Source organism: Electrona antarctica (genome assembly GCF_951216825.1).
Source record: "Electrona antarctica genome assembly, chromosome: 11".
NCBI lineage: Eukaryota > Metazoa > Chordata > Actinopteri > Myctophiformes > Myctophidae > Electrona > Electrona antarctica.
Window position 1 is genome coordinate 24,470,888 of NC_136792.1, and position 12,086 is coordinate 24,482,973.

General features: G+C 43.8%; 1 protein-coding gene across 2 annotated transcripts in view; it reads right to left on the reverse strand.

Moving 5' to 3' along the window:
• Positions 1-12,086, reverse strand: part of tenm4 (teneurin transmembrane protein 4) — a gene marked incomplete at its 5' end in the record, with an annotated part of 244,856 nt that overhangs the window by 142,871 nt on the left and 89,899 nt on the right. For both annotated transcript variants that reach the window (XM_079513576.1, XM_079513575.1), the window contains 3 exons: positions 6,922-7,135; positions 8,871-9,085; positions 11,246-11,401. In XM_079513576.1, the coding sequence (XP_079369702.1) occupies positions 6,922-7,135; positions 8,871-9,085; positions 11,246-11,401 (585 nt within the window). The remainder of the gene's footprint in view (positions 1-6,921; positions 7,136-8,870; positions 9,086-11,245; positions 11,402-12,086) is intronic.

A 12,086-nucleotide genomic window follows, 5' to 3' on the forward strand; every position in this document is an offset into this window, starting at 1 on the left:
TGTGTGTGTGTGTGTGTGTGTGTGTGTGGTGATAGCTTGCTGAACCGCTCTGATGTTCCCTCTGACTGTCAAAAAAACTAAACACAAAAGCCATCAAGACGAACCCAAACGCCAGACTCCTGTGTCACATTATGCATGTTGAAGCACAAAGGCATTCTGAGTTCTGACCTATATAAAACAGGCTGTTCTATGGCTAATACGAGTGTACATAAATAAATAAATAAACACCACCGTTAAAGTACAAAATAATGGGATTTTCTGTTGGAGGCACAAACACCGAAACACATGTTGAACACTACAGTTTTGGACGGGGTTTCCAAGAACTGTAATACACTGTATACATTATTTTACACTTGCCAAGTATAGACAGAACAGCTGAAACTGCTTTTCACTGCAGTGATGCATGTCGAGGTGAAACACTCTCATGCCGAGTCATCCTGGCAGTACGTGAACGCTAGGTTCGGTAGGTCACCACTATTGAGTCATCCTGGCAGTACGTGAACGCTAGGTTCGGTAGGTCACCACTATTGAGTCATCCTGGCAGTACGTGAACGCTAGGTTCGGTAGGTCACCACTATGGAGCTTCAGACGTGCTCTGCCAAAGTCCTGCACTATTGCATCATTTTAGTCTGCATGGTCCACAGTGAAGTCTACTCAATGTATGCTACATCTGGACTATGACATCGTTGCTGTCGGGTGGAAACTGTACTGTATGTCTAAAACTTTACTTTTCACGATTCAAATTCAAAAACAGCAAAAGTAGCAGATCTGTTTCAAGCTTGTTGAGCTGCTATACTTTGGATGCCTTTGCGTGACGCTGTAGTATGATCAAGTAGGGCTTGAAAAAAACATAATACGTTAGAATATCGTCTTTAGACTGCATTTTCTTAGTGGTTATTCTATCGATTATTCATCGAATAATGGAGAAGCACGTTTGTGTAATAATTTGTATATTTTTGAGTGGTGCAACCACTCCAAGGAACAGCAATGTCCGTCTTCACCTATGTGACTATGAGTACCAGTAGGGGCAAAAGTGGCACTGTTGTGCCAGAAACAGAGAGAGAGAGATAGTGTTGCACTGTTGCCTGCTAATTACAGAGAGAGAGAGAGGCAGGGGGAGAGGGGAGAGGGGAGTTGCACCACTCAGTTCACACAGGTGTAATTTTTCATATTATAAGCGAATTGACGCAAAAGTAATCTAATTGATAGTATGATTAACTTATTTAATCATTTCAATTATTGTTTTATAAGTCACAATTTTCCTATTGATGACAACATGCTACACTACTTTCCCATACTGTTTCCCAAAGATTTGCCATACAATACAGCCTGACAGTCTAGTGTAGTGTACTGTAACGATCTAATGATATTCCTTTGTTATACCCCCCATTACACCATGCCTTTTCATACACGCACACAACCCCCTAAACATTGTCATCACATTCTGCAGACAGACATCTGCATCAGGCATGCCTCCTGGCAAAGATTTGCGGTCTACTGAGAACACCTTCCTAGTTGGCATTACATCTCAGAGTGGAGTGTTGGTGCCAAGATGCATTTATGCTATACTGAGTCTCTCTTTTCAAATTAACGTTCTCCCAGCACAACAGAGCCACAAGCAGCCACAACATGTGTATCATTCTCCGCCCATATCATGTAGTGAACAATGTCACTGTGTCGAAACTGATAAACGGATTTATGCATCTTCTTCATACAACCAATTATCGCTCCTAGTTAGCTTGTATCCAACGGAATGTTTGTTTCCTTCGCATGAAACAAGGCCGAGCTCTTCGAATCCCAAACACGTACGAGGTCTCTGAATTAAACAAAAGAAAAAAAGATCCCTCTCGCCCGCTGCCTGCAGGCGACAGAAGGAGCATCAAGCTCTGAGGCAGAAGTTATGGAACAAAGAAGTCGTTGTCCCCCTGCAGAGGGTTGGAAATGTGAGCCGCGACTGGAGCTTCCCTTTACCCTGGAGAGTCAATCATCACCGAGGGCGCAACAGCAAGAGGGGCATGAGAAGAGACACACACACACACACACACACACACACACACACACACACACACACACACACACACACACACACACACACACACACACACACACACACACACAGAGAGAGAGGAAAATAATGCAATGCGAGAGGGAGAGAGAGACACAGAGATGGGAACAGTGGGCATGCGGGTGGATTTGGGATAGTTAGGTTTTAGTGAGGGCAAGTAGCTCACACTGTACTGTCCTATGGCAGGACGTTTGTTATGTCTTATGTTAAGTGTTAGGCCCGATTCATACTTCATTGCACGACAGTCTCTTGTGCGGAAAATAGCAGACCTATAAGCACATATAATGCATTGTATCCATGGTGCGTTGTGAGGTTGTAGGCCTGTGATTTTCGACATGCGACAGCGCCATGCAGAGGAGCATGAAGAGGTCACAAATTATGACTTGGTCACATTTGGATTAATTATTCCTATTTTTTTTTTGTGGGGGGGGTCCGACACGTTACAATTACCACCGCTGAAGTGCCCTTGAGCAAGACATTGAACCACTACCATTAAATGTTCTATGAGCAGGGCCTGGCTGGAAACAAGTTCTTGAGCTTAGCCCAGATACCCTGGGTAAATATAGTAACTTTGCTTTTGCTTTGCTTTTGCTGTTGCCATGTCTCATAGAAACAAGTAAATAGGTCTATAAAAATAATCCCAAAAGAAGCGCCTATAACAGGGGTCCAACCTTTTTAAAATGAAGTGTTTTTATTTTCTAGATAGTGAGTGTGCCATATCAAGATTAATTTTAATGACACCACATTAAAATTTCCAACATATTTTGATTGTCCACAAATATATAAGTTCTTCCTTATTTTTTAATATTTTCTTGCACATTGTTATATGATCAATATAAATATAGAGAGGAGAGACATGATAGAGAAGATGGGAGTCGGTTTGAACCCGGGTCCACGAGTTTCACATGTCGGGTGGAAACAAAATGCGTCTCGAGCTTGCAGATCTACTACTTGATGCTTTTGTGTAACACTGTAGTATGATCAAGTGGGGCATTCATTTACAGAAAAAAACACAAAAGGTTTGAATATAGAGATAAGAGGTTTCTGCCCGACAGCAACAATATCCTTTTTGCTATGGTTGTGCAGCACCACAGTCCAATGGAACATCCTGAGCCGGTGCAGAGCAGAGCACTCATTCAACATGCTGACGTGGTTTAGCAGGGCTACGTGTTTACCATGCCCATTACCTGTGTTCCTTCTAAGAGCACAGAGGCTGGGTGGTGGGGAGGGGTGTAGTGGCGGTTGGTTGGTTGGCGGGAAGCCCTGCATATCTCCTAGCCAACATACAGAGGCTAACGCATAAATCATGGATTCAAGCAGAGCTTCATTGAAATTCATTACCGTTCCTATCAGGGGAGCTAACTATATTGTACGAAGTCTCTCCGGTCAGGAAGGACGGAAACGTAGGCGGCAGGGCGTGTTTTAATCAGTGCCTCGCCACACTCTCCGAGGATGCTCATCCAGCTCTGACTGATGGGCGGCGGAGACCATGCAGAGAGGCTCTGATCAGACGCAACCTGCAGGAAGATGTTGTCTCTCTAGCATGCTGGGGGAGGGAGAAATAACTCAACAACATCAAACTACAACTATGTTTAAAATAGGTTTGCCCAGGGAGCCACTATATTTTGTTTCAGACCAATTAACGGCAAACGCATCAGGTGAATGACGGCTTACCCCCCCCCCCCCCCCCCCCCCCTCAGCGTGTGTGTGTGCATGCATGCGCCAGTAGGCTGAATTTGTTGCGGATGAATCATGCCTGGCAACAGGCGGAGGGGGACAAATGGATGCATGCTTCAGAGAGCCCTAGTGCTGAACATTCAGCAGGACACATCTCGCACTGCCACGGAGCTGCAGCCAAGTAATGGACGTTCCCGTTCCACCCCAGTTGAACAACGACATGGCTACGTGAACAAACTTTTCATTCATTCACGTAAAGAGGGCCGGAGGTTTCACATGACAGACTCCCCTCCCCCTCGCCACCACCAATGCTGACTGAAATAATTGTATGAGAAAAAGAGGTTGCGCATCAGCAATGGTTTTCAGTTGAGTGCTAAACCCAAATCCAGTATACATACAAAAATAGGAATTAAAAAAAATCCAAAAAGGTAGCACATCCAAAAATTCAATAAATGGTGGACAAAGTACTCACATTTCCATTTCTTTATTGGCACACACCAAAATAAAAATAATTGTGTCGCTATCCTTATTTTAGACAAAGCTAAAACGAAAAAGGACAACGGCAGTGTTCTTTAAAACTCTTCATGTCAAGGACCCCCAAATTAACATGTAATTGGCCGTAGACCTGCATCTGAAAATATTGTGTGCCAGGGAACCCCTTACAGGATGTGTGTTGTTAAAAGGTTTAAAAAATACTGATAACGTGTTGAGAGCTTTTAGGTATGCTATTTTCAATAGCCAATGCATATAGGGTTACAGTGGTTAAAAAAGGAGCCCCCTAAAGAACCCCTCGGGGGGGGCCCTGGACGCCACTATGAGAACCACTGCTCTGCAGCCTTCCCGTTCTAAATGGATATGGTTCACATATATTCCTTTACCTGGGAGGCACTGTGTGAAGGTCAACTTCATTCCTCCCATGGCTCAATACGATTCAGGCTGTCGGTGAGATTCAATTTCTGCTGAAGGGCACTTAAACCAGCGACCCATTTTAGAAAAGGCTCCTGCAGCCCTCCCTCTGAGCAGCTCTGAGCAGATGCACTCTGAGACACAAAGTGAATGGAGGAACAATTCCGACCTCCACTACACAGCCTCTGTCTATCATCCCCTCCTGCCTCTGCCTCTACTGCGTGCATCAAATGGAGAGGGAGAAGCCAGGCAAAGCAAACACGCTGCCCAGGCTGACCCCCCTCCCTTGCATGTGTCCACTGTCCAGTGGTGGAAAGAAAATAAGTACATTTACTCAAATGCCGGACTTGGACATCTTCAATTCTTAGTAAAACAAAGATGAGTTGCAACTGCACTTGGACCGCATTTTTCTCCTCTACATAAATCTCGTCCCAAAAATAGCCGATCTACAAGCCCACAAAATATCGTCGTAATAATTTTACGCGAGTAAAACAATCAAGTACTTTTTCCCGCCACTTGCCTCCACAACGAGGCAGCCAATCGAGAAGCAGAGGCGAGCTAAAGCAAACACGCTGCCCTCACTCCCCTCCCTTGCGTCGCATCGTCCATTAAGCTCTGAATTGCAGCTGTTGTCGACACAGCAGGATGGGTGTGTGTGTAGGATGGGTGTGCGTGTGTGTGTGTGTGCGTGTGTGTGTGTGTGTGTGTGTGTGTGTGTGTGTGTGTGTGTGTGTGTGTGTGTGTGTGTGTGTGTGTGTGTGTGTGCGTGTGTGTGTGGGGGGAGGGGGGGGGGGGGGAGGTATAGTGCATCTCTTGACTGTCTCCAGTCGGCGATGTGCATTGGAGTCGAGGACAGCCTCCCATTGATCCGCAGGCTGGCACGGCCCCTGTCACAGATGGACTGTGGCCCAGGAGCTTTTAATTAAAGAGCATGTGAGAACAGCTCCCAGCTGCCGTCCCCCGCCTGTGAAAGACGACACCTCAGGCCCTCTCTCGCACCTTGCCTGATACAGGAGCGCTAATCAAAGTCGCCTTCAGGGCCGAACAAAGAGGAGCCACGTGCAAAATGACATCGCCTCTTGCAAAAAGGTCTGAGAGGCGGTCACATGATCATGTGCCACACAGAGACGGTCAAATCAGAAAAATACACCCCACTCCCTACCTCTGTGTCTGCCACTTTGAAGTATGGAAAGTAGATGGAAATTGGACACGTGATCAAGTACAGCACTGGCAGGAAAGCATAATCATTTTCTGTGCGAATTGTATGCAAATGGCTGCCGGAAGCCAGGCCCCTTAATTCGTCCGAGACTGCACTCAGGCTAATGAGTGCATTATGATCTCTCAATGCCCTACTCAGGTGCACTGCATGATAATGGCACTGATTTCATAGGTTTCGACTTCACCTTGATTAACCTGAGTTACCTGACACTCTGTTGACACTGTCTCCCCCGCGGATGGAGTGGAGATGGAGCAATGGTTGCCAACCATTTCTGGATCTGGGTCCATTTGTACTTTAACATTTCTGTATACATCATTTCTGTATCTCTCCCATACGCTTTATTTTATTTTCTATTTTTATTTTTTTGTTCCTGTTTAAAAATGTAAAAAAAAAACCTGTGGACAAATAAATACTATTTGAAAAATGTTGTATAACATGATTGTTGATGTCCTTAAATAAAGAATTTAAAAAAAAAAAAAGTGTTCAAGCCCACCCATCTGACCACTGTTCCATTCCTGTGTGCATTTTCAGAGCATGTTAATTTGAATGATTAATCATCATTCAAATTGTGTTCCAAACTTCCAGCTTGGATCAATGGAACTGACCTAGTATAGTTTACAGTCAGTTCCAAACACATTAAAAATATATAATAAAACAATACCATGACATTTTGTATTATCAGTAATATTATTTATCAAAATAATGTTTTGGGAATTATTCGGAGGCCCACTTACAATATCCTCTCGACACACCAGTGGGCCCTGACCCACAGGTTGGGAATGGCTACCCTCGTCAGGTGCATGGCATGATGGAACTGAATTGATAGGTTCCGACTTCACCTTGATTAACCTGACACTCTTCCCCACCAGCTGCTGAAATGCAACAAAAATTCAGCTCTGACTCCTGGCTTCTGGACTGGTGCTGATTTCCTTCTTATTTCTTTTTTTCTCTCTTTTTTTTGGTACGGGTGTAGAGTGCTGCCGTTCGGTATTATAGGGATTATGGGGGGATTGCTATAATAGGTTTAAGGCAGGTCGCGCCCCAGGGCACTAACCTATGGCGGTGGTGAGGAAGGAGATGGTTTCCGTTTCTTTCCCATCATTGTAGACGGCCATGTGCCAGATGCCGGAGTCCATGTACTGGATGAAGCCTGTGTCATGCGTAGTGATGGGAACCAGGCTGCGCTGCAGCGCTGCAGGGCCCTCCACAGCCTGGAAGCCATCCTGAGCCAGCAGCCTCCGTCCGTCCAGCAGCTCCACAAAGTCAAACTAGACAAGACGGACGGACGGACAGACAGATAAGACAGACAGATAGATAGATGGACAGATAAAGACGAACCGCAGACAAGCCATTAAGAGTGACACATGAGACTGAGTGCTTTCAACAGCCTCCTTATAGCGGAGGATCATTGGGTTCCCGCATGAATAACTCATCATCTCAGAGGAGCGTTGAAGGGGCCATTGGCACGTACGTCGCGGCTTGCACGACTTGTGATCATTTCGCAGTCCGGCTGCACATATGAAAATCCATTTCGGACCATCACAGATGCAGACAAAATTAAAATTAGGAGTTAAGAGTTTGCCAAAAAAACATCTGCACCAATTTGCTCCATATCAGCGCTGCGTCTCAGTGAATACCAATGATGAGACAGGCTTTCATTTCCATCTACATGAGGTAGTGATTCTGGACTCATCTGCCACTCGATATGTTATCAGCCCCCAAAAAAACTAAACATGCTTTGGCTTATTTGCTTCAGAATAAAAACAGGGCGGAGGAGACAAACATAATCTTTGGACTGATAAATAAATCACGTCGAACATTAATATAAACTCCAATGCGTAAGAGAACGGCACTTTGTAAAATCTGTCGAGCCATTGTGGTTACATTCACAGATGAAATGTATACCCTGCAGACCTCATCCATGCAAAGACAGATATGATAAATCACATGATATACAGTATATGATACTGTACTGCACATAGATGAAGAATTAGTGCAAAGACAAATCTTCCTCAGTTGGCCCCCTGAGCCCTGAACCTTGTGGGTGATTCATTGATGACATTGAATATTTAAGGAACATCCTCAAATGATTTTGCAATAAATCCTTAAGGCAAAAAGGAGCAAAGATTTATGAAATACTTTTCCATTTACAGGGTGTTGTTTAATACACGGTCTGTCTAACAACGTTGATATTTACACTCCTCTACGGAACAGGGAATGGAAACATATCTTTTGATACGCATGCAGTGATGCAAAAGCCACATCTCAGCAACATCACATTTAGAGCCTTCTCTTGATGATATACTGTATGAATGTACAGTTGGAGGCCATCGATATTGTCCTTTTCTTTTTGCTGAGGTTTGCGTGATCTGCGCAAAACCCCTTTTGGTGTTTTAAACATTATGTTATAATTTAGCTATTGAAAAATAGCAGATCTACAAGCTCATAGCGCGCCACTCGGTGGCGCGCTACAAGCTTGTAGGTCTGCTATTTTTGAAAAATCGTGAAAATATTTATTCAGAAAACTGGAGGATTTAGAAGGATTTTTTAAAATTTTGAGGTCAGGCCTAAATGGGTCAAATGATAAGGGACAATATCGGTGGCACCCAACTGTACTGTATGAATGTATGAATGGCAATGGCACTACAGGCTCCATTCTTTCATGATAATATGAATGTGAGTTCAGTACTGCAGTACTGTACTTTTCTTTATGTCCAGTTTTCTATATTTTATACTACTATGCCACTACATCTCAGAGGTAAATACTTTTCACTCCACAACAATTATTTGAAAACCTTTGTTACAAGTTTCTTAGTAGTTTTAATTTATTACAAAATTAGCCGATATAAAAACTCTGGAAACATAGAGCTGATCTACAAGATCTGCTATTTTCGAAAAGGTTTAACAAAGAGTATATTTGTATACTTTAGTAAAAAGCAATCTGAGTACTTGTTCCACCATTGAAATCTAGTGAGATATTAACCGTAGAAGGTTCCCCCCTACCTGTGTGTGTGAGGGTGGGAGGCCTCTCCTGCCGTATATGCCCACCAGGGCGTCTTTGCCCAGGGACACGTTGAACTTCAAGTACATGGGATGATCAATGAAGACCTGGGACCTCCAGAAGACGCCGGGTGGAATCTGCTGGGCGACCTTGCGGCCCACGTCAATCTCCCCCGTGTCTATGAAGCTGTCATCGGGGAACAGGCTGTCCAATTTGCCTGCATCACACATAGAGTAAATCCGTCAAACGGGCCATGCCATTAATCCTGCGCGCGGAGGGCAGACAGCGTCCGTCACACAGAAGGCAGGGATAGAATCATATCGCAGGGTTTCAATCACATCGCTGACAGCTAGCCAAAACAAATGACCCTTCTCACTGCCACTGCAAGATGAGAGAATTATTCATTTAACAAATAATAATAATAATAATAATAATAATAATAATAATAATAATAATAATAATAATAATAATAATAATAATAATAATAAATATATATACCGGTATATGTTTGCATGTTTTACAAATTAGTATTGAGCATTCCATCTTCAAAAGCAGTAACATACAGTGGTTACGTAAGCCTTAAAGCTCAAGGGATTGGTGTAGGAAGGCATTTGCTTTAATGAGTTGGTATAGTTTTACGGTAAAAAAACATGTCATAACTGTTTTTTATGGTTGTCTCTCTCTTCGGAGGGGGAGAGTTAATTGCAATGATGTCCAAACTACAATAAAGAATGCGGTGCATCAGATGTACTCTATTGTATATATAATAAGAATTAGCATACTGTCTATAGCCTACCATATAGACTGGTTAAAAAAAATCATTAAAGTAAGTCCCAGGCGGATTATATTACACAAGAAAAACATAGTACTCTCATTGCAGTGGAGAGAGATCTGTGAGTTAAGTAAACACTACAGTATACTGAATATAGTACACCGACCAGTGAAAAGTTTATTTCTTTCATATGCTCTATAATGCACCTTCCATTGGACTCGGTGGAGATACCAACATCTGCTTGCCTGTGTAGATGGGCCAATTTGCTGCAGTGATGTCTACTAAAGCAGACTTCCACACAACACAGCCCACAGGATTTGATGGCAGACGCGGCGTAAGGTTACATGTGGCACGGCAGATGGCAGTCTCCTCAAAAGTCCATCAGCAGCGATGGGTTTTATCGGTGAAGACACGAGACAAGCTCCCCGTCTCCCAGATATGGGCTTTACATAACGCTACAACACTGGGGCTGGTATTCCACATGTTGGAGGGGGGTGTGCACGTGTTTATGTACGGCGTTAATGGGGTTCTCATCAGTCAGTTTAAATAAATCATAAACCGAGACCAGTGGTAATGAGCCTCACGGTTAACTAAATGGCTCTCCCTCATTTGTCATTCCTTGGTAAACGTCATATGAGATGAGAGGGGGAACTGTGGGGAAGGCAGCGAGAGGCCGTACTCATCTGCATCACCTTGGGAGAAAATTAAACTGACCACCAGACATGGCTGGGGGGACAGCGGCGCCCGAATGATACAGACTCAGAGAGCCATGGCTATCGATTTCCCTTCAACAACAGCTGCCATGACAGGCTGAAACTTGCCTGCAGTGGCACCTTCTTGTTAGTTAAACACACTTTCTGTCATGCGGGTAAATGAAACGGACAACTCTCAAGTTTCATCTATATGGTAATGTCCCTGATCGCCCCCCTGTTTGCCCTGCATGCGGAAACGCGAAAGCGGTGAAAATCTGAGCTGGTGTTTGTATGCCGAGAGTAGAGAAGATAAAACTTTTGTGTGCTGGAATGGAGCGGGGTGGTACCACGGGGCGGACATATGGTCACTTTGACTGCCAGGGAAGGCAGCACAGCCTCGAAGATGAAAGGATCACATCCGTTCTGAGGAGGCTGGGAAAGGCTAATCTCCCGTCCCCTCCAGTCCCTGGACCCTCCATCCATAAAGCCGTCCCATTTTTCTCCCTCCAGGAACAAACAACACGTCTTCTCTCCATTCCTAGCATCTTTGCGTTGGATTACAAAGCAGATCTGTGCATACCACAGAGAGCGTGGAGCACAATGGGAGCTTGGACGGCAGAACAATTAGAAGAGACTTGCATGAGTTCTGAAATGTCACTGGTGAAACTTGGAAATTTGGAAAACTTTTTGTTTTGTTTTAATTGTGCCGTTCCACGTTGGTGCAAATTGCTTTCCTTTCCTTTTTTTATTTTTCAAAATGATCATTATACAACACCAGACACACCAAATAAATTATTTCCTTGCATCTCCGAATTGTCATTTTATGAACTTGAAGCAGCGTTGAAGTTATTATCATACTGGCATGCAGATTTGTAATGCAGAAAGTGTTCAAACGTTAAATAAATTAACTTACTGTCATCTTTTCCCCTGGGTATCTCCAGGCCTGTGTTTCCCAGGGGTGGCAGTGCCAGGTCGGTGGGGAAAGGCACACCGCTGGCGTTGTCCTCCGACAGCTGGTACATCTGTCTCATGGGCTGCAGGTGCCAGTTCAACCCAAAAAGGTGCATGGCTGAAACACAAACAAAACATGTAAAACAGTGGTCATTTTGACAGCAATGTTTCATTTAGTGTAGTCATAGTCTTTTGAATAAAATGTAATGTAGTTTTAGTCATATTTTAGTCATCGAATGATGATGATGATGGCGTCGTAATGGCTGATTTTACAAATGTACTGAAAATAGTTTTCCACTAGTCCATCCCTATAACATTTTAGTCTAGTTTGTATTTGTTGACAAAATTATAACACAAAATAACACTGCTCTGGACTGTTAATTTTTAATACATTTTCAATTCCATCAATTTACAATTACAATTTAGGCATTTAGCCGACGCTCTTAGTCCAGAGTGACATACAGTAAGCAAGAACAAAATACATGGTAATACATACATAAAGAATAGTCATCATGAATCATACGTAAGCTAAGAACCTAACAGTGGAATATCTATATCATGAAACTATGCATAATACACTAGAGTGCTATGTCTACATAAAAAGTTGTGCTACGGGCTAAGATGGAGTCTGAACTTCCAGCTTCCCTGCGTTGGCTGATCTGAGCACGCAGGAGGGTTTGTTGGGTTCGATCAGACTTGCAAGATATGGGGGAGCCAGCATCAGAGTTTTGTACTGCCAATGGTGGAGCAGAGAAGGGGGGAGACATGTGAGAATTTTGGCTGGTTGAAGACCAAGCGAGCTG